We start from the raw sequence: 23,173 nt of genomic DNA on the forward strand, positions 1-23,173 counted from the left end.
TCTTTTTCTTGCGCAGGTTTCGTTCAACGTGAGCGTGGAGGCGCGGAGCTGTCCCCCCCGCGGCGCCGACCAGAGCTTCACCATCAAGCCGGTGGGGTTCAAAGACCGTCTGGAGGTGGCGGTGGATTATCAGTGTGACTGCGGCTGCAGCCGGACGGCGCAGACCAACAGCAGCATCTGCAGCTCCATAGGTAGTTCTGCCAGCAACACGGATTTCTTATTTATAATATATATTTTTATATGAATCTTCTATCAGATAAATAATAACAATACAAACCCAGATCAGACCAACACTTTGGCACTGTGTCATACATTTCCGTCTGTATCACCGTGAGTGATTTATATATTAGGGTTAGGAATGAAATAGTGATATTATGTTAATAATACACATGTGATAATATCATGATGGCAGATGCTTTGTGGATCTTTATCAGTTCACCTCGTTGCCTCTCCACCTCCCCACACTCGTATCAGACTCTCATTCATTTGCAGAGAAAAAGAGACAAAACACACAATATTTATTTATTTACGTGTTAATTCAAATTTCCTATAAATATCATGATAATATTGTTATTGTGAATTCTTTTAATAGCGTATAGTGAAAATCTGAGATCATGACATTTCCAATATTTGAACCTGGGAGAAAATCAGATTTTAGAAATTTGTAGTTAAAAGTGAATCGTGATTTTCCTCCTATTTCTTTCCTCACTCTGTTAATGGACAGTTGTTGGAAAGTTCTTGCAGCTGTAACCACAGTATCTCTTAAAAACATGAGGACATAAAATCCATGTGAGATTCAGTTCAAACTCTGAACAACTCTCCTGGTTTTTTTTGGATGAAAGTTTGTAAAAGCCAACAGCAGCAAAGTTGTGAATCACGTAGGACAGTAAAACTGCTTCCTGTGGGGTCAAACTGTGACGGTAGTTGGACGCCTCATTCTGTGATGTCAGACCTGGTATTTTTTAAACATCTGAATTAGCTGCTTTTGGTTGTTGTCGAGTTAATGACGGTAATAAAACCAAATTATACTTAAACCACATTTTTAAAACTTGAATTCTCTAAAAGGATTGAAATGATCGTAGTTGCTAGACACTGAATTTTTTGAGGAGTAATCCTGCAGGATAAATTCAGAGGTACACGAGGACGTGAAAGTCACGCATGTAAATCCGTACCGTTAACCCTTTTGTCCCTGCAGGTACCTATCACTGCGGCACGTGTCACTGCGAGCCGGGCTACCTGGGCGCCCGCTGCGAGTGCCAGGAGGGCGAGGCCAGCAGCATGTACCTCAGCGCCTGCCGGGAAACCGAGGGCAAGCAGATCTGCAGCGGGCGGGGAGAGTGCAGCTGCAACCAGTGTCTGTGCTACGAATCGGAGTTCGGGAAGATCTACGGCAGCTTCTGCGAGTGCGACGACTTCTCCTGCGCCCGACACAAAGGCATCCTCTGCTCAGGTAGGAAGATCACGTCACAGGTCGTCTGCTTTACGTTTCCGCTGAGGCCGAGTCCGCGTTGTGTATTCGAGTTCTGCCGTCAGGGTGATGTTAAGATGTTGCTGTTTGATCTACAGCTGTTATGAAACCGCTCAACTTAATGAGAATACAAGCCGACATCAAACACGCTGTAAACCCCTTTTTAGATCTGCTGCTTGCTGTGGGTTATAATTAAAAATAATGCACATTCATGATGTTGAGTCATGTCCCGTACCTGCTCTGGGTGTGTCCCTCCTGACGCTTTTATTCTGGGTGAGTGAGCAGGAACCTGCAGAGCTGCTGGCGTCGCTCCCACAAGAAGCTCCAGAGGAGAAGTAGTTGTTCAGATGTTCAGCCCGTGTTTTGTTTTGCGTCTGCCTCAGGGGGCATGTTGTGGTATGATACTTGTCTCACAATGATGGAGGACCGGAGAGGAGGAGGAGGAGGAGGAGGGTTTGCCATGAGAGATGTGTGACGGCCTCAGCGCTGTTTGAAAACAACCTCCTAAAACTTTCTGAAAAGTTTCTGAAAAACTTGATATTCTCTAAAAGCTTTATTACTCCTCCTCTGAAGCAGAGAGGAACATGGAATAAAACAAAACCCTTTGAGAGATTAAACCTTTAACTTTTATTGTAAAACATGAGTTTATTGCTGGAAAAACAATCACATTTATCAACAATCTCAGTTCAGTTCAACTTTAACTTTAAACGCCCCAAAAAAACAAACAAAATACATTTCCCATACACCCCTGATACAAATTCACATGACTTAAAAACAGCGTAATCAAGTGTTAGAGGGAGAAACCTTCAGTCTTACTGAGCTAAACGCTAACGACACTGAGATTATATATTAACAGGAGCTGGAGCTGAAGCGCTGTGGCCTTTAATGCTGCTGCTCCATGATGCCACCCCCGACATGAACATGCTGGTAATCAGTGATTCATGTGCTGATGCCAACTTGAAATCCTCGTCCTCTCCCTGAGCTGCTTTATCCCGAGGCCCACAGAGCTCTGAGGCTCGGTATGAAAAGGTTTGGCTGAGGCCGAAGCCGTCGTGTTCCCAGAACATCGAGTCCAAGACTCTGCATTCTGGTGCGAGACCCTCCTGGCTGAAGAGTGGGGGTGGGGGGGGCACTGGCTCATCCCCAAGCCAACAACTGTTCCCGTGAAACCCACAGAGAGCGCTTTGTGACAGTGGGGCCAGCTTTGGCGCGATCCCACAACACAATGCCTGCCTCTATTTATCTACACCCAGTGGAAACAGAAGTCTTTCGTTTAGTCAGCAGCGAGGCCGGACGCGCTGAATGCACAAACGCAGGGACGTTCTGTTTGTTTGTGCCGGCGGTCCATAAGCCGTCATTAAATCTTAACAGTCCACTACGTCCTCTCCTCGCTCCTCCTCCTCCTCCTCCTCCTCCTCTTCCTCCTCCTCCTCCTCTCTCGGCGTGGTTGTCCAGTGTGTGCAGCCGTAATGAGTTCCTAATGATACCAAACAGTGCACGGGACAGTACAATCCACCCCCCTCGCTCCTCCTGGATCTATCAGTTAATTATTGTGGAGTGCCCTGTGTAAGGCAGGCTGTAAAAACTAATCTGTGCCCCAGGTTTTCTAACAAACCCGCGGGAAATACTATCAAGCTCCGTTTCAAGCAGAAGTATCTTGTAAACAGCATTGTTCTCCACCTGGATTGGTCCTGCTCCACTGAGAGCTGCTCATTTGTCGTCTTGTGTCTGGGAAAGTCTTGAGTGTTCAGACTGATAAACCGCCTGAAGCTGCAGCTTTTATTAAAGAGGAAATCAGCTGGCATGACATCCTCAGTCAGTGTTGTTGTTTCTCCGTCTCCCTGAACGTCTGAAAGTGCTTTTCTCATGGAGCTCAGTGAGGTGTAGCTATCATGCTGTAAACCTGAAGTGCCGGTTGGAGACTTGCTGCTGGGTCGCTGCGGTGTCGGGTTCTGCCGGTGAAGTTCGATACTTTCTTGTAATATTCCCGACTTGGAAACATGTTGACACACAGACACGGGCAGACGGCGTGCGCTGGATACAGGGTGAAATAATCAATGTAAGAAGAGCACATACCTCTGCTGAGGCCAAACAAATCCTGCACATGTCTGATCTGTCTGAGGCAAGTTGCACAAAACACCTAAAGTGAAGATGTCCCTTAAAGTCTGAGTTCATATAAGGTTTCCTCCAATCTTCTCCTTTAAATATTCACTTACATATTTATGTTTTTCTCCTTATCTTGGTTTTATACTTAAGAAATCACTTAAAAACAGTTAAACCGTTGCACAAAAACCTTAGCAGCCAAACTAAAGAAACATCTGATTGTGTCTGAACTGCAACATGATGATGATAAATCAAGAAAATGAAATCATCCCAAAAGAAAAATAAAGAGGGAGAACCCAGTGGACACCCGTAACCACGAGGAACGCAACAACAGGTATCACAAGCTAAACACGCGTCTCCATGGAAACAGTAGAACATTATCGCTGTCAATCATCTCGTTTACCGCTGTAAATGACTAAACTTAAGGAAACTGTTTTAAGAGATTCTGTGCAACACCCATCAAGATCCAAAAACATTATTTCCTGGGACATTGAACGTTTGGGAAAAGTGAGTTCTTCCTCCGACCCGTGACCCGTCCCTCAAACACTGGCTCATGTTCATGTTGCTGTGGCTGACTGTTCGAAATGTTCTGGCTTCATCTCTCTACACACATATTTTCTTCTTCCCCCTCGTGGCGTACGTCAACACTTTCTCTCACACACATACACACACACACACACACACACACATTTGAAGGAAATGCTGTGTAGTTTTATTGCTGATATTCTGTCAGCACTCTCCTCATCTCCTCCCTCGTCCTCTTCCTCCTCCTCCTCCTCCTCCTCAGCTGTATTGTACTTTGCTTCAGTTTAACTCAACTTGAGTGAAAAGGAGACGAGGTGATTGTGTTGTGTTGCTTTATTCTTCACTTTTAATTCCTCTGTTTTCACACTTCATGAATCTAGTTTGACCGTCTCAACTCAAACTCTTATTTACCAGCTTTCTTTTTTTTTTTTTTTTACAGAGCTTTTAGCTGTCTCACATGACCTTCATCAGTAACCTTCTCTCAGCCGGAGATGGACACACTGATATTTACACTCAGTATCTGTCTCAGTTTAAACTGTATCCAGGTTGTTTTATCAGTGGCAGGGAGGGATGAGCAGACACAGGAGCTGGAGGTAAAAGCCAGTAAGAGGATCTTGAGTTGAAGCTTTTTTACTTTCATGCTTAAGAAGATTGTAGTTTGAACAGTCTCTTTGTTTTTGAATCTTTGTGGTATGTGAGTTGAGCTCATGATGTAAACACTGTTAATACTGCAGCTCATTAAAGTGCAGTCTGGGTAACTACTCGTTAAGTGCCAGTAAACCAAAAGTACTTCTGCAGTAACCACCTGCTGGGCTGACCGGCTGCAGGATTGACTTATAATAGTGCGTGTGTGTGTGTGTGTGTGTGTGTGTGTGTGTGTGTGTGTGTGTGTGTGTGTGTGTGCGCATGTGCATTGAATGGGTGTGTATGTGATGTGGTGACACGAGGCAGCTGAACCAGCCAAAACCATCGGAGCGCAGCCGGAGGTGAAGGCAACATTTCGTATTTACTGGATTTCTGTTTTTCTTTTTTTTTTTCTCTTCCAGTCAAATGTGACGTAATAAATCTCGCTACAGTCGTCGCTTTCCATGAGTGACTTTTCGTCTCTCTCATGCAGGTTTTTCAAACTTGTTTTGGTGATGCACAGAAGAGATAAAGCGTCTCTTCAGTAAACTCACTTTTCAGGCTGATGAATATCAGCTGTTAGGATCATGGAGTGTTACAGTGATGAGACGTCTGAGACTTTCTTCTCTTTAAGCTTTCATATATTCTTATTGGAACAATATTTTCCAAAACCAACATTCAGGAATTAGAGGAAGTGAAATAAAGTGTGGAGGGGGAAAAAGTAATAGTTTGGATTTCCCCTTTTTATTTTTCAGGCAGCTGTAGTTTTTAGTGAACCGCTCTCTGAATATCTGGAGCATCAAACCTCAGAACGTTTTTCAGTTCAACTCAGTCCAGCTTTATTGATATAGAGTCAAATCACAGCGTACATATATATTATCTCAAGCCACTTTACAGATGCTCTTGTATTTTTTATTGCCTTTAAGTCTTTGATCATCATATTCACATTGAGGTTTTTTTTCTCTAATCGCCAAGTTAAACTAGATATTTTATAAAACCAGCAATAATTTAAAGGCAATTTGAAGAACTTTACGTGGATCAAATGAAACCTATTTAAACTATGATATTCAATATTATCGTGATGTCATGACAACTGTGTTACTGTTTCTGTCGTCCAAGTGAATGATGTCTAACAAAACATGATGCACGATAGTAGAACACAATTTTGTTGTTGTTGGTGAATAAAGTAGTTAATTTGATATTGGTGTAATGATTTCAGCCACATTATATATCTTCTAACCTGCATCATTTAATAAGGCAGCACGTTTTGAAATCCGTGTTTTCCACAGGCAACGTCGGCCAGATCTAAAGCACGGTCACACTGCGAACACTGACATATTGATGAACTGTTTGTTTGTACGTCGGCTCTGTGCAAGTTTTATTAGGCAGCAGGAAGCCGGGAGGACGACGTTCTGTATCTGGGGTCAGATGACCTGTGTCGACTGTCCGTCTCCAGTCGTCTTATACTCAGTATCTACACAAACCATCTGTCTTTGTGTGTGTGTGTGTGTGTGTGTGTGTGTGTGTGAGATCGGTGATGATGATGAATGTAAAAGCCTGGCTGCAGATCAATTTCCCTGTAAGAGACACATTCGATTTCGATTTCTAGTAAATAATGAAACATCAGCAATTTGGCAATAATTTAAACTGGAAAGTCCCAGCTGTGAAAAGGCAACATGTACAAGAGTGTGGGGCTTTAATTTGGAGGGTGGGACTGGTGTCAGGACATCTACTGTAGGAAGTGTGTAGATTTATGTGTTTTTATGACTGACAGTCCAATTATATGATGATCTGTTGGGATCTGCTCATACACACCTCCATGTATCGGCATCTGGAGGGAAACAATGGGATCAGGGCCGTTTAGCTCATTAATAGTTTTGGACATTATTGAAATAATAACTGTGAAATACATTGTCGTCACTGAAGACGTTAAGTGTTTGTCAGCTGATGCATTATGAGAAGTGTTGTCGGCCTCAGGGACGCCGTGTTGTTCAGCCTCTCCTGTCTGTTTTCGAACAAGGCTTCAGAAAGTCTTGACTTCCTCGTCCTCCTGCCCCCCTGACCCACATCTCCGCCGCCAGCTCTGCAGCTGATTCTAAATAATGATCTAAGCACTCAGCAGTCTCCAGTCGCCAGAAATAGCGTGACTCCATTTTCCAGACTCGCACAAACCCTCTTTTAACCCATAAATATAAACTGCTGCATCTCAGTGTGTGTGTGTGTGTGTGTGTGTGTGTGTGTGCGTGCGTGTGTGTGCGCGTGCATGTGTGTCTCCTTGTAGGGTAAACTGGAACATATGTGTTTATTCATGTTCGTGCTGAGAGTTACTGGAACTGCGCTCCGTGAGGGAGGCGGGTCTCCTCAGGCCCGAAGTGTCTTTTGGCTTAAACGGTGTATTTGCTTCGTCAGAGGACGAACCTTCGCTTCAGGTTCAAAACAGTCCGGTGTGACAGGAAGCGGCGGCGTTATTATCAGGAACGTGTTGGAACACAGACAGACAACACTCCTGAATGTCACTTTCCCCGTGAAGAAAATATGTTTCAGCTTCAGCTTCACAGATTCTCGTTGCTCAGACAAAACCAAACTCGGTCTCACCCCTTCCTTCTGTCGCAGCTCAGCATCATCTGATTGATCACAATAGATCATAGATCCAACGATAAATCCAAAATAATTACTTAATAATTTCAATTCAAGTCACAAGTTAGAGTTTACATCACCCTCAATAGAGAAAATACAAAATACGGGTCTAATATCTTTGTTTATTGTTTTTCTGAGATCCCATTGTCACGATTAAAGTATCTTCACATTGAAACCAGCTCGAAGTCAAAATATTATCCAAATCGCAACAACGGACCATGACTGAAGCGTTGTGGTGACTCGTTACAGTCACAACATCTGCTAAAATAATTGCAACATCATTGTTTTTGCACATCGTTCAGACGTAGTTTGTGACCTCCAGGTTCAATGAGATAATGTTATCGTAGCTCTGCCTTCTTGTCTGTTACAGTTGCAAACTGGTATGAACACGGTATGAAAACAGTTGCAACAGACATTAACTCATGTGTTTAAAAAGCAGCTAAACTCAGATGTAGCTCAGATGTTTCATGTGTCATTACTCGAACACGCAGCAATTAGTCTGGTGTTTGTTAACGTTTGGCCGAACGCCACGAGAAAAGAGAAAAGAATAATACTGCTTTACATAATACATCACTCACCAGCTGCTGTTTTTTAATTCTTCTCTACCACTCGAATAAATGAGCATGTGGCATCAGATGTGTGCAGCGCTCTGAGTGGTGGATAAGACTGGAAAAGCTCTATATACAGTAAGTGCAGTCCATTCATTTCATGCATTATTCATTTATTTTGTGCTATTTTTTAAATAACCGTTAAAGAAGCAGGTTGAGTGTGAGGAGAGAGTGCGACCTGGTTGTATTGGAAAATAAACCAGTGAAATCAAGTCTGTGAGGTTTTTCATTTCTCAGCAATAAGACGACAGTTTTCAGATGGAAATGACTCACTTCAGCAGTTACTGGGAACAGTTTGATTCATTCACATTTTCAATCACAAATATTGTTGCAAGTGCAGTCATGCTGTGAGTTTAACACTTTGGTGATTCACAGCAGACGCTCATGATTGATGCACCTCTGTGGGAAAAGGGATTTTTGCCAAGCTACCTGAGCAGCACCTGGCCACCTGACGCTTAGACCCCGAGGCAAAACAAACACCGGATGACTCCCCCCCCCCGCTCATGAGACGTGACTGAACTTGACCGCTGCAGACAAAGACCTGAGCTCTCTGCGGTGAAACGCTGCAGGTACGAGGCCACACCCTGGTCCTGTTCCCGCCAGCAGATTTATTAAGTCTCCGCAGTCGTGATGAGTTTTTTCGGTGTGACCTCATCTGGGTGGACTCGAACCTCAGATTGGCCACAAAAGTGAAACATGTTTGGTTTTCATTTTGGGGGCTTAGCAGCTGTTTTCAGGGCTCATGGTGAAGTCCAGCGGGCTTACGGCCAGTTCTGCCTCTTGGGTGGTTCATCAGCATTAAAAAGCCCCTGGAAGTTACTGTTTCAGCCCCAGGACTTACAGCCTTAAAGCTGAACAGCTGACTCTGATTGTTTGAGTTGGATCAAAAAAAAATAAAAATCACAGCTGCATGGATGCTGTTGGATGCGTGCGGTGTCGTGCACAGTGTTGAAACCAGGGCTGGGAAAATAAATAAAGCGCAGCTCCTGAATTCAGCTTTGTGTAGAGGAGGTTCCTGAGAGAGGAAAACTTTTCTTCACGATGAATATCTAAGACTGGCAGAGAGAAAACTTATGCAGTTGATTAGTTGCACAAAATACTACGAGCGACGAACAGCGAAGACAGATGTGGCGTTAAAATGCAGAATTTAACTTAACAACAGCGGGTAGCAAAAACAACAAGGTCAGTTACGCTTGTAATTCGTTATCCGTGTCGCTTTCACCACTGGTAGTCGAGGCAGGTGAGAACCAATCAGGGAGCGACGTGGGTCTGTTTCTGCCCGTCCAGACAACAACACAACCCCAGAGTTTTCAGACTAAAACAAAGTCCAGCAGCGTTTCCAAAAGTCTTTGTTTAAGGTGTTGGAAAGCTCTGGAGTCGTGTTGACGCCAGGTGTAAATGTAGCACAAGAAAAGACGACTAATCTTCAGCGCAGTAGGTTTAAGGTTTGCGTCGGGGTTCATGTGCAGCACATGCAGCTGGTTTCAAAGGATGAACTGAACCGTTTGTTTGTGTGGCGGAGCGAAGTATTCAGTCCCACCACAGAGCTCTGTCAAACACTTTTAACAGCAGCCTCTGTAGCTGTCAAAGAGTTCACCATTTTAGGAAATATGCTTTATTCTCTGTGTCAGTGTTAGGTTTGCAGCTGGAGCCAGGAGGAGAGGTTAGCTTAGCTTTGCATTAAGACTGGGAGCTGCAGGAAACAGCTAGCCTGACTCACTTGGCCTCCGTCATCAATGTGAAATAGAAGAAGTTTGAAACCACCAGGACTTTTCGTGGAACCGACTGTCCTTCCAAACTCAGGCTACTTGATAGTGTGGACGTAGCCTGAACTTCCATTCACTGGGTCACCAGAAACACATCTTCAAGTCAGAGCTAAAGCTGCTTTTCCCAGCTTGTTTCTGCAGTGCTGAAAATCATTTAAAAGTCGGCAGAATTAAGACGTACCGTGTTGAGGATTAGTCGTCTAAGAGTTCAACAGTGGCTCTTTTTAAGAGCTGAAATTAAATGCACATGCAGAGTTCTGTATCGGGCTGTGGCGGAGGTGAAGTCCACGGGACGGTCGGACCTCCTCCCGAGGTTCAGCCGGGGCTGACGTGCGTCTCCTCGGGAGAAGTAATGGGTTTGGCAGAGTCGTTTTTGGTGAAGTTTCCCAAACCCAGTAAAGACCGGGAGAAAAAAAAAACCCGCTGCCCCCACACTGTGCTTTTGTTTATTTCAGAGAAGTAGGCCAAAGTAAATGAGCCACCATTACTGCAATGGCACCTCATTTGTAAACTTGTGCAACACTGCTGCAGTGAACGCAAACGGGTTTAACCCAGTTTTTAAAAAGTGTCTCACACTGCAGAGGAGGTTCGACTCTGGAGGTGAACTTCTCTGCAGTAACACACACACACACACACACACACACACACACACATTAAAGCTGCTGTAAATCCCTGTACACTTTATCAAAAATGAGCTTCTGAGGGAAAAGAGAGATAATTATCGTCTTTGTTGGGCAGTATGTGGAGTGATGCAGTGCTGACTCGGCACATGTCAGTGTTTACCAAACAGCTGGTTGCCTCAGCGTTATGAGCCCCGGGTCACAGAGGTGATCATTGTGTCCGCAGGTCGCTCTCCTCTTGTGTTTGTGGGCTTTTGTTTCCAGCGCTGTGAGTAACGGCAGCGCGACGCTGAGGCATCCAGTGACTGAGGTCCATGTAGAAGTAAACACTGTTTTCACGGCTGCTAATGACTGTTGTCTGTCAAACACGAGATGTTATTCAGGTGAAATAATAATCACACACGTCAGAGCCGCAGGTACCTGTAACTGCAGCCAATGGGACGTGTCCGTTTAGTTTTAGTGATCTTCGTGTCGCTGGTTCTTTGTAAAGGTGGAATTACTCTTCTCTTCCTGGCATCAACAAACACCAGACCACAGAACAACCTGTTTCTCCCTGAAGGTTTCTGCCTCCTACGTCCCAGACAAAGCTGATATTAGCTGTCTGTTTATTTCTGGTGATGAGCTCGGGTCAGACGAGAGAGAGAGGGAGAGAGAGAGAGAGAGAGAGCTTGTCTCGGCCTGCACGTTTTAACAGCCCACATTTTTTAGCTGTTTCACCCTGAAACACACACACACACACACACACACAAAGCCAGGGTTGTAATATTGTTTTCACAGTCTTTTAAAGGAGAACACGTCAGCTAAAATGGGGCAGCAAATACTGAACATCACAGAAGACCCAGGTTTGCGTCGGGGTTCATGTGCAGCACATGGAGCTGGTTTCAAAGGATGAACTGAACCGTTTGTTTGTGTGGCGGAGCGAAGTATTCAGTCCCACCACAGAGCTCTGTCAAACACTTTTAACAGCAGCCTCTGTAGCTGTCAAAGAGTTCACCATTTTAGGAAATATGCTTTATTCTCTGCTTCAGTGAAAGTCAGTGTTAGGTTTGCAGCTGGAGCCAGGAGGAGAGGTTAGCTTAGCTTTGCATGAAGACTGGGAGCTGCAGGAAACAGCTAGCCTGACTCACTTGGCCTCCGTCATCAATGTGAAATAGAAGAAGTTTGAAACCACCAGGACTTTTCTTGGAATTGGATTTCGTACCAAACTCAGGCTACATCCACTCTACTCTGTTTTTTAGTTTTTAAAATTCATCTCTTTTGCCACGTTTTTTTCGCCTCCCGTTGCACATTAACGCTTCAAATCAGACAAGATAAAGCAAAGAAGCAGAAGTGTCCCAGCTGTTGCTTTGGACACATCAGTTTACCACAGAAACGTCCCTGTTCTCACTTCCCCCCCCCCGGCTCTTACACTTTGCTGCTGGCTCCTGCTTTCAAACCGAACGAGCAGCTTGTTGCTGCGGCCCATAAATCTGACGGTGCTGTCTGGATTTTTAAAAGCCTTCTTTAATCTCACCCGACATAAATCAAGTCCTCGTAATCCCGTGGCTGTATCGACGACGCTTCTTTAAACACAATTAATCTCACAAACTATTCAGCCTTTCAAATTGGACGACAGTTACTCCCCCCCCCCCCCCCCCCTCCGGAGGTTTTTGCTTGTTTTCCTTCCTGAGCAGCGAAGTTTGGTGAGCTCTGAGTTTGTAGAGAAACAGAAGAACCTCTTGTGTGTTTTGTCTCGGTCTTATCTTATCAGAACAGTATGTGTTCCAGCCTTTAGCCCCCGCAGGAGGATCAGTAACCACCCCTCATGAATGACAGCAAATCTGACTGACAGTCTTTAAACTTTTGTCCTGTGGTGAACTCTTCGTCTCCTCCTCCTCCTCTCCTCCTCCTCCTCCTGTTGACGTTAACTTTTGTTCTATCTGTGAATTTTTCTTTTCTTTTTGCCTCATCAGCATTTTTGCTCGCTGACTCCCGTTGTTTACAGAAGCTGAAACGTTTAGTTAGTCGGAGGGTTTTCACTGCTGCTTGTATTCGTGGTTCGTCTCCCAGTCATGGAAGCATCACTTCTGTTTCCACAGCTTCCTTTGTCAGTTTTCCTCTGGAGCTTTGCTGCTGAGGAGCTGAGGGGGTTTTGGGATAATAAAATAAGAGTTTTAACCACAAATGAGCAGGAGTCATAAATAAGTGTTGTGCTTTATCGGACGCTCCCTTGGACTGGGTCTGATGAAACGCAGTGGGAGCAGCTACTGCTGAAATTTTCTTTGTTCGTTTTTTCACTCAGACACAAAATAAGTAAGTAAACTCCCCGGCCGGTCTGAGCCTGTGACCAAGCAGTAATCTCATCCCGCAGGCCACTGTGTGATTAAGTTGAGTGGGTTTTTTGGCGATATTGTTCAGCTGTCATTTAAAGCCGTAACGATGGTATTCGGCGTGTCTTCCCGGGGTCAGGGAGCGGCTGCACGCTGCCGCAGATTTCGCTGCACAAAGCGCTCTGTCATTAGACCGTTTGAATTTAGCCGGACAAAAGAAACGACACCACTAATACGACGTGTGGTGATATTAACAGACACGCTGGAATGATCAGCTTTTATATTGTAATTAGACACTGCTATATTACTGCAGTACTTCTTCTTTATTCTTGTTTTTTTAACTTTGAACTTTTGTCTGTCACAAACTACGACTGAGGCTGCATCAATTAGTCGATCCACACACAATTAGTCGGACTAATTTAACAGCAAACAGCTGTTGAAGCAGAAAAGCTAAAACAAAAAAAACGTTTTCCAGCCTCTTAAATGTGATAACTTCGCTTCTTTTCCATCATCTTCTGTAAACTTCTTGTGTTTGGACTTTTGAATGTTCATCACACAAAACCAGCTGGTTTTTTTTTTTTTGGGTTCATAAAACCACAAACACGTCTTCTTATGGATCAACCAGCAAATGAACCAAGGGAAGAGTTTAAAATAAGGAGCTTTAAGGTTGTTGTGGTCGTGTCACGCTGTCACTTTGCATGTAAACAGGAAGTTGAAGTTTTGGTGGAATATTTACCTTTATACATGTTTTTGAAAATACATCAAGTATAACATTTATGTACAGCAGGATTTTCCACAGGAAGCAAGGCCTGTGTGTCTCTTCCATCCTCCCCAGGGACGGACTAGTCACCCTTTAAAAGCTTTTTTTTTTTTTTTTCCCCCAAATGTACAAATTCCTCATGTGATGCAGGAAAACCAGGGCGCACCACAAGTATTTCACATATTCAGAGAAGCTCTTCATCAGGTTCAGCTGAGAGCAGAAAAACTCTTCGGACTGCAACTGGAGCTGCAGGAGGTCAGGAGGCCATGTTTTCTTTTCATACACACACACACACACACACACACACACACACACACACACACACACACACACACACACACACACCACCACTGCAGGAAGCGGAAGCGAGTTGGGAGAGCGAGTCTCTCTGCACGCCACCACATCACGTCAGACGTATGCATTCTCAGTGAGGGTTAGTGAGTTCGGCGTGACGACCTCTGCAGCTTCACGGACCATGACTCCTCCAGACCAGATAAAGACGTGATGCTCCGCGGTCTGGTTCGAATCTAAAAGCGATTACACGTCGAGCTCCCTTCGGATGGATGGTTTGGTGTTAAACGCCGTCAGTTTTCTTTCATTTGTCTAAGCTCCTGTCACAGTTAGACATATTGACATTTTGCCTGTAGCTCTAAAATTGTAGGTTTTAATGTTTCCTCACACCACAATAAAACAGAGAGACGGATATCTCCACCTCGCACGGCTGCTCTAAAACAACCGAGACTCAGCTCGCAGACATCTGACGGCTCCACATCTGTCTCCGTGACGATGTGTGAAATTCTCCTTTGTTCACTTTGTTCACTGCAGACAGGAAATATTCGGTTATGCACAAGGTCCGCTGCTTCCAAATGTCAGATATCATTTGCTCTGTGAACACTGTGTTTATTTAGTTAACTCCTGTTTGCTCAAACGCCACATTTTCATGATATGGTGCAACAAATATTCCTCTAAAAATAACCACAACAGCTCATTTCCTCTTTATATAATCTCTGAATATTTACTTAAACCCGTCATGTTGAAATCCAGTGTTGCCTCCAAGCAGAAAAATATGGGAATGAATTTACAGGCTGTCACTGCAGAATTTGTGAAATATATCCTTGATCCCATAATTGTGTCTCTGAAGGCAGCGGAGTCTGACAGGCTGTAATTCAGCTGACATTACGTTTTCAGCGGGCTGATACTTCCCTCGTCTGTGTTGACCACCATCAGTGTTTGAGTCTTACACAGTTTGATTTTTACTGGAATTAAACTGGTGTGAGAATCCGTAATGTAACATGCGGATGTTGCAGTTTATTGTATATTGTGCTCATATTTTTATGCCTCTTTTTTTTTTTTTTTTTATGCATTTCAAAAGCATAAATAAAACGTTTACAGAAGAGTCGTTCTTCATGGTTCATTTAGTAACTGTCCAGAAGCTTTCTATGATTTCTTATGGTCTCCATCAGCAAATGGAGTTTGTCCTGGAAAGTCAGATGTTCAAATTGTCACATTGCTGAGTTTCAAATTTCACTGTAGACCTTGGAAAGAGCAAAACAGTCTCACTTCAAGGTTCATTTAGTAGCTGATCTGGAACTTTCAATCATATAAATACATGTTCTTGGCCACTTCTTCTCTGCTGAGTCTTGTCTTTCATTTCCCTCCCCAAGTTCTTGCTTTATTTAAATATGTGAAAATAAAAGCACTGGTGTTAAAATACATTAAAATCAAAGGTCTATTTTATTGGAAGTGTTGATCCATAAGAAGATATATTTATGGCTTTAAAAACCGTCTCAGTGTAGTTTTACATCTCCTCTCTCAGGCTTCTCTCTGCAGCTCTAGTAACAACAGGTCGGTGAGCCAATCAGAAGAGAGAAGGCTCTGAGTCTCTCTTGTGATTGGCTGACTGTTTTCTGAGTGATCCAATAAAAATAAAGCAGATTTCAGGTAAAAACACTCAGAGAAACCAAATCCTGCAAGGTTTTGGATGGTGGGTCCAGGTGGGTGGGGCTTGGTGACTGCTTTGTTGTGACATCACAAAGTTCCAGAAGTCCTGACGGCTGGTTTTAAGGCTCAGTTTCTGAATACAGGCTGTGTGCATTTCTCTGTGGACTGAGGCTTTGATACTTTCACAGTATTAATATAGAAGCTAGAGCTGATCTATAATCACACTACACATGGACACAGACCTTTACACTGGAGGAGCTTTAAAGAACACCTGTAGGCTACAGAATAAATTGCATTACCAACGTCATGCCACCGACTTTTTAAAAAAATACTTGAGAAAAGTGCACAACAGTAAAGAGAGTATCCTGTGTGTGTGTGTGTGTACTTCAGTCAGGGGTGTATCATGAGGAACTGCAAGACGATGCAAAGAAGGATCCGGACTCTTCTCTCGACTCTTCTTCCTTTCTTTCTTTCATCCCGCTCTGCAGTAGCAACGCAAGATGTCAGTGATCTGTGATCCGCTCGGCAGAGGACGTGAGCAGCATGAGGCAGAACCTGCTTCGATTTGCTCATTCTCTCCTACACTTGTCACCCTCTCTTTCACTGATCCCAAATACAGGAAAGAGAAACCAGCCCACTGTCTGAGGTGAAAGTCTTAAAGGGCTCCTCCTTCTGTGTCGTCTCGCCTCGGCTCAGCTGCTTGTCGGGGAGCGTCTCTAGAAAACGTCATGGAAAAGCCGCAAGCTAAAGAGGAAGGTCACAGCTCCGAAAGGATCTGAGCGCATTCCCCATCTCCTCCCTCCGCCACAGCTGTGTTTATCATGAGCAGTGTTTAATCTCACTGTTTAGCAGTGAGTCAAAACCGCCTGACGCCACGGCCAAAAGAAATGAAACAACAAAAAGGAATGGCGGGATAAAGAGACCGTGCACTTGCTCCAAACATCTGTTTTAAGGCATGGCGATGGTTATCGGATGTGGGGGCCTGTGTGGTGTTGAGTGCTGGTATTCTCTTCTGTCAGGAGGCCAGGTCATCTCCAGAGTGTTTCGGTGAGCCGAAAAATCTCTCCGTGTCCAGATAAAGAGGCTGCACCTGACCGTGACTTGATAAGGTGGAGACAACGCTTTACTCATGGCGTGATAAAACCTCAGCCAGCGCACTTGAGCTGCTTTTATACCATTAGTGTAACAAGGTTGGGATCTCTTATTTTAACCCATTACACCAGTAGAACATGATTGTTCCTGCAGATTAGAGGACGCTTCAGTGTCTCCAGTGAACGCAGGTTCTCCTAATGCATCAAATGTTGTTTGTGTCCTGACACCACATTAACTTGTGATGCGTTTATTGGTTTTTGGCCGTTCGGGGGAAAAACAACAAGCGGTTGTTGTGTGTATTATCGCCTCATAGAGTTTCATGGTGTCTGTTTTCACATCCAGCAGCCGCGGTCCTGCGCTGTAGAACACATTTAGAGCGAATCAAAACCACAACAATGAGCTCAAAGATGCGAGTGGAGCTGCAGGATCAGGTGATATCAAGAGACTTCACTCACATAAAAAGATTTTATTAATGCAGCTTTAAAGTTGCAGAAAACAGCAAAGAACACCAGGCAACTCCTCCCCGAACTGAAAGGCTGTGAAACTGAATACACCCATGTATTGTGCCTGATCTCTCTCTGACAAACATAATAAGCAGAAAGTTTGTAGGTGGCAGGTCTCGTCAGGACCTGTCGAACAATAACCCCCTTGTCAAAGCAGCTGCACTTGCACTTCTTTTATCCTCCCCAATGCAAAAAGAAAAAAAACTCCACTCCAACTTCTGAATGCCTGAGCGGCAGTGCTGTCGTTTAAGGACACGTTCCCAGGGTTGGTACCATGACTCAGCCACATGCCACTCGTCACGGCAGCCTGACTGAGGTTTGGGAGGAGAGCTCCAGACTCCTGACCACAAAAAAAAAAAAAGATTTATTTTATCCGTGTCAGTTTTTCCACCTTTTTTAAAAATGCAAATGTTGTGCAACATGTGCTGAATAATTAAGAAGTGAGATTGTGTTTATACAAAAATAGAAAGAATTTGCTGCACGTCTGTTCGTCCAGACACTGTTGCACAACCCTGGTGTTTCCTGTTCACTCGGAGAAGTCTCTGTGACCTCTTTCAGGATCTGGATCTAATCATAGGCCCTGGTTTTCCTCCCCACTGTGTCTGAGGTTGAGTGGCAGCATAATCTTATTGTTCTTATCCCCGACTGTCATGAGTGTGTGTTGGACACAAGGAAGCAGCCACTCCTAGACGGACAGCAGTGATTTCACTTGTTAGTGACCCAGTTTCTGCTCAGCCTTCACTCATGGTTCTGTCTTCACTGTGTTTCCATTTGAACAGCTCAGAAAGGCGAATGGAAACATGGCTGTTTCATCTTATTCCAACAGGTGTGAGACACAGAACAATACTGCCCCCCCCCCCGATAGTGACTGCCAGTGTCTGAAACAAAAGACCGACTTGTCTTGAGTCAAAGCCAACTTTATTGTCAATTCTGCCGCATGCGCAGAACATATTCTTTCACATCAAGGAACCTGAACTGACACAAATTAGACCACAGGCCCGTCCCTTAAGATTTTTCTTTTAGACGTTTTATCACAGAAAGTGTTTGAAACCCATGATCAACATACTCATATATTCTGTCAATGTGTTACTTCTAATTGTATTATACTTAGAATTATAATGAAATAAATGATTCCCCTTTTTTCTGGGGACCCCCAGGAACCCCCTCAAGGACCCCTAGGAGCCCCACTTTGAGAACCACTGGTTATAGAGCTATAGAGGGTCGTAATGTGGTTTTTCCCAGATCCCAAGTCTTAAACACAACAAAGGTTTCAAAAACAATATATACACACACACACACACGTGCAAGATCAGACAGTAGGGCTCCTACAACTAACAGTTATTTTCACTATCAATTAATGCAATTAATATAAAAGCTCTTGTTTTACCCAAAGATATTTGTTTTACAATCAAATGACACAAAGAAAAGCAGCAGATCTTCTTCTTCAACAGGATAAGGGGAATCTTAAGCATTTTCATTCACAAATGACCTAAAGGGTTAAGTCGTTATCATTATAGTTTCCGTTTAATTTTCTGTGCGTCAGTGGGATTGATTGATTGACTAATTGTTGCTGGGTCGTTAGAGTACGGCGTTGAACGTTCCCACAGCTCTGTGCCGGGGATCCCGGACTCCGTAATGAAGACACATGCTTTTTACAGCAGCTCAGATCCAGCTGGGAGTTCTGTTAGAGCAGTTTTCCGCTTCAGGATCATCACGGCTCGTCTTTTCACAGCTGCCCCTCTCCATCTGTCACATCACGGCGCTGATGTCTCTTCCTGCTATTATTTCCTCTGATACACACCAAGAATCCTTGGATTTGACCCACTTGTGTCTCTAAACCATCTCCTTTCTGTCCACCCCTCATCCAGCCATGATAGCGGCTTAATGAATGCAGTCTTTGTGGGGGGTCTGGGAACAACTAGTGTGAAACAAGCCTGTCAAGTAAATGCTTCCCTGATTACAGCTGCTCTCCTCCCTCCATCAGGGGCTCCTCTTGTCTCGGAGAGGCCTGCGGTGGGAGGAGACGACCGAGACAAATCGGAGTTTCAACAAAGTCCAGCGGGATGCAGCTCGGTCCCCGGAGGCTCGCATCCTGCTGGATTTATTTCCAGCGCAGATAACAAGTTAATGAGCGTGGTACAGAGGGGGCAGTCTGCTCAGTGGTCACTGCTGTAAAACTCCAGCTGCTCCGGCTTTTCACTACTGCAGCAGACGGTCAAGTCGTTCTCCCAGGAAGAGGAAACTGTGTCCGTGTGTGTTTTTCAAGATAAAAGTCTCAAAAACCAAAGACCTGATTATTGAAATGAGCTGATTAGCACTCAGGAGAACAGGCACACTGGTACCGGGGAAACTGATGTTCAGATACTTTTGTGTACTCTTAGTCTTGGGATTTTTTTTATGTAATTAAATAAATTTTAATGCTAAAGTATATAATGATTTTAGAGAATAGTTTGATTCCAGGCCCATAAAGAAATGTTTTATTCAGTTTTGGGTGGAGGAACTTGTCCTGAGTGGGATCAAAACTCTGCAGCCAGGTTCAGAAATCTGGTTGGATACCTTCCCAGAGGAATGGAGCCTGTTGCAGCAGAAATATTAATAACCATTAATCACATACTTTTGGCCACGTTAGTGTCTTCCTTTGCTTCCTTTGCACAATGCTTCTGCACGTGTTGTTCCAAGTTTGTGGTTTTGAATCTTCCAGTTCTGACTGAAACCGTCAGAACATTTTCAGTTGTCATTCGTTCCAACAGCAGGCTGCTGCTGCAGCTCATGCATGTACGGGTTACTGCTGTTATCACACCATGACTGACTTCCTGCAACGATTGGTTGAACTAGAGAAAATTAATCATAATCAAATAATGATTTTAGTTATTTTTTAAGTGGAAATGTCAAATATTTGTTTTCTTATTTCTTGTATCTTCTCAAATGCTTCACTCTGTCAGAGATGACGCTACACAGAATATAGATTTAGATCCTGAACACTTGGTCTGAACATGTCACCTTGGTCTGTGGGAAACAGTGCTGAGTTTTCTAACTGTTTCCACAGAGGGACAGTCCTAACTTCCTCTTCCTGTCTCGTCTCATCCAGGTCACGGAGAGTGTCACTGCGGGGAGTGTAAGTGTCACGCCGGTTACATCGGCGACAACTGCAACTGCTCCACAGAGACGTCGTCCTGCGTTTCCGATGACGGCCAGATGTGCAGCGGGCGCGGCAGCTGCGTGTGCGGCCGATGTCAGTGCACCGAGCCGGGGGCCTTCGGAGATACCTGTGAAAAATGCCCCACCTGCCCCGATGCCTGTGGCACTAAACGGTAAACACCACACACTGTTTGACGGCCAGCCGGGTGACAGCTGATGGAGACGGTCAATGGGTTTGTTTGTGTGAGGATTGAGAGTAACAGCAGCTTCACCTCGGGGATCTGCCTCGGTGATGAGGCGCAGTCCGGGGAAAAGGTCACATCATCAAACACATCACGTCCGAACCCTCATAACTCACTTATCTCAGCTTTGATGACACAGTCATAAGAGAGTTCTTCAGATAACTCTCATGCCATTTGTGACCCTGAAGAAGTGAAGCCGTCTTTGAGGTTGAGGGTTAAACGCCCGTCAGACGTCTAGTAAAGAGTGAGGACAGAATCACTGCTGCGTGCTCTAAACAGGCCTCCTCACCTGCGCATGGCTCCTGTTTTGCAAGGCAGAGGTCGACTTTGTGGAGCGACCTTTGACCCTCAACCAGACGAGTTTAGAGACGAGTCGTCATCGCCCTGTCAGCTGTGTGTCGCTGCGATTGTGCGTCCGGTTCGATGGTATTTGACACATGAAACACGATAAGATTCAAATGTGACAAAGAAATCAAATAAAAAATAGAATCAGAATCTAGAATAAATAAGATAAATTAGAAATACTATATACAATAACATACAAATGCAAGTAGGCATTTCTGTACATGTGCAAAAATAAAAATAGATATAAAGAAGAAAGAAACAAAGAGAGGGGCTCGGGCTGTTTTTTTAAAGCCTCCACTCTGGGCTTGTTTTAGTTTAGTTTTAGTTAAGTATTTGTTTTAGTTTAGTTTTGTTTAGTCTAGTTTAATCTAGTCTGCAGGATGTCAAGAAGACAGACTTAACTAAAATTGATGCAACATTAGATCACAGGAAGAAATGATCCTTTAAAGGTCAAAAGCAAAAAAAAACCCAAAACAAAACCAGCACTGAGTCATTTAAGAGGAATAAAACACTCCAGCGGAAGGTGAGAGCAGGAGAAGCTCTCCCTTTTTAACCAACCAGGTTGACTGACACTTCAGTAATTGAAATCTCTGGCTGCAGTTCGTTTGTTTTGTGCGCTGCACAGTTCACACACTGTTGAGCTGCTTGTAACTTTCTGCAGAGACGTTTCCAGTGTTTGAAGACGGAGCAGTGGGACGTTTTCAACAGCTGCTGCGGCCGGAGCTGAAATAACAAACGGCATTAAAATAACACATCTAGAGGATTGTGCAGATCTGTGCAGTCGGAGTCTTTTCTAGCTCATGATTACCGTTAAAACAGCCTCGTTTTAAAAGAGTAAAAGCTGTAAAAGCTCATGTTTTTCCTTTGAACTTCCCCTCCGCTTCAGGGAGTGTATCGAGTGCCGGCTCTTCAACTCGGGACAACTTGCAGACAACCAGACTTGCCAGCGCCTGTGCAAGGATGAAATCATCACTGTGGAGACCCTCAGTGAGTACACACACACACACACACACACACACACACACACACACACACACAGACCAGCTGGCTGGCAGAGGAAAGTATTCACATCTGCAACAGTTTCTCTTTTCACATTACATACCCCCTCCACTGTCACTTTTTATTAGGCCTGTCACGGTTGTTGTCGTGGGGCCGAGCCAGAGTACAGTAAGTCATCCAGTGATTTCAGCTAATGTGACACGTTTAACACCTGTGATGTGATAAATGACATACAAACATTCACTCTGGGGCCAAAACGGCTTCGGCACCGACGCTCCGGGAATAACTGTATTTTGAATATTTACACGCAGGCGGTCGATTAATAACAAGATTAATGCTCAGTGTGTTTTTCCCTGTTTGACTTTAAAAGGCAAAAGTCTGTAACTTTCTGTAAAAGACGTGAAATGGTGTCGGATCGTGGGAGTTGTTGTCTTCACCATCAGCTTCTCCCGGTTTGGATTCCTCCAGTGTCAGATGTTGAATTCTCCACAGAGGCGTCGTCCTCTCCAGAACAAACACATCAGGGGATTAAAACCAGCAGAAAAAACAAATGAAGCAGTTTACCTTTAAAAAAAGAATCAGTGATTCGCCGACGCTCTTCAGCGACACAGGAAGTCTCGCCTTTCTCAGCTTTTTTTCTCCAGACGTCCGATGACTAAAATCCTTCATCCGGTTCAAATATGAAGTAAATGTCACTTGAAACTGGATAAAAAAAAGTCAAAGTTGAGCTTCTGGCAGGAAGCCACAGCACTGACACGTGCACATAAGAGGATATGAAAATAGGATATAAACTCTGCATCAGTATCTGTCAGAGGATTATTTTGCCTTTAAGAACTTCCTCTCCATCCTCAGTGAGGCGTTCGAGTGGCTGCAGGCTCTGTGGTTGTTTGTGCCTCACATCTTCTCTGTGGTCAGTGTTGAAGCACGGCGAGCGCGTCACGCCTTCATGTTTATATATGATTATGTGGCAGGTGTCAGTCTGGGCCTCCTCCACACAGCAGGAAGCAGCAGCTCAAACCCCCGTCCGTCCGTCCGGTTCAAAGAGTTCAGTCCATTCAAGTGTAAAGTCCTGCACGGGCCTCCTCCGTCCTGCAGAACAAACACGTGCCTGTTGCACAGCGTCGCCGCTCTCTTGTGACACTTTAAAAAGAAAAAAAGAAAAAGCAGAGAGCTGGAGTTTGAGTTTACAAGAGCTTCAATCTCTGAAGCTGTAGCCTGGTGGGAAACAGTCACATGTATTAACAAGTGCAAAGTGCTTTGCGGCCTTCATGGCGCTGGGTTGCTGCACTGCTCTGCTCACACAGAGACAGAGGAGACTGTCGGGTGTGTGTGTGTGTGTTTAGTTACAGAGACTATTATAAGACCAGTCCATATTGGCGCAGCGTGGCTGTGGCCCAGATCCGACGTGTTTCATCGCATTCCCCGCTAGTTCAGCCATCTGACTGGCCCTAATGGACTCCACATGTACATTCCAGATACTTTGTGCATGAAAT

The 23,173-nt window shown here is 44.4% G+C and overlaps 1 protein-coding gene across 1 annotated transcript in view; it reads left to right on the top strand.

The window, feature by feature from the left end:
• The window catches only part of itgb5 (integrin, beta 5), a 40,914-nt gene that overhangs the window by 14,418 nt on the left and 3,323 nt on the right, over positions 1–23,173 (top strand). Inside the window, exons 10-13 of the mRNA XM_056388884.1 lie at positions 17–191; positions 1,196–1,450; positions 20,045–20,267; positions 21,568–21,668. Coding sequence (XP_056244859.1) covers positions 17–191; positions 1,196–1,450; positions 20,045–20,267; positions 21,568–21,668 — 754 coding nt within the window. The remainder of the gene's footprint in view (positions 1–16; positions 192–1,195; positions 1,451–20,044; positions 20,268–21,567; positions 21,669–23,173) is intronic.

This window comes from Seriola aureovittata, chromosome 11, assembly GCF_021018895.1.
Source record: "Seriola aureovittata isolate HTS-2021-v1 ecotype China chromosome 11, ASM2101889v1, whole genome shotgun sequence".
In the NCBI taxonomy this organism is placed as follows: Eukaryota; Metazoa; Chordata; class Actinopteri; order Carangiformes; family Carangidae; genus Seriola; species Seriola aureovittata.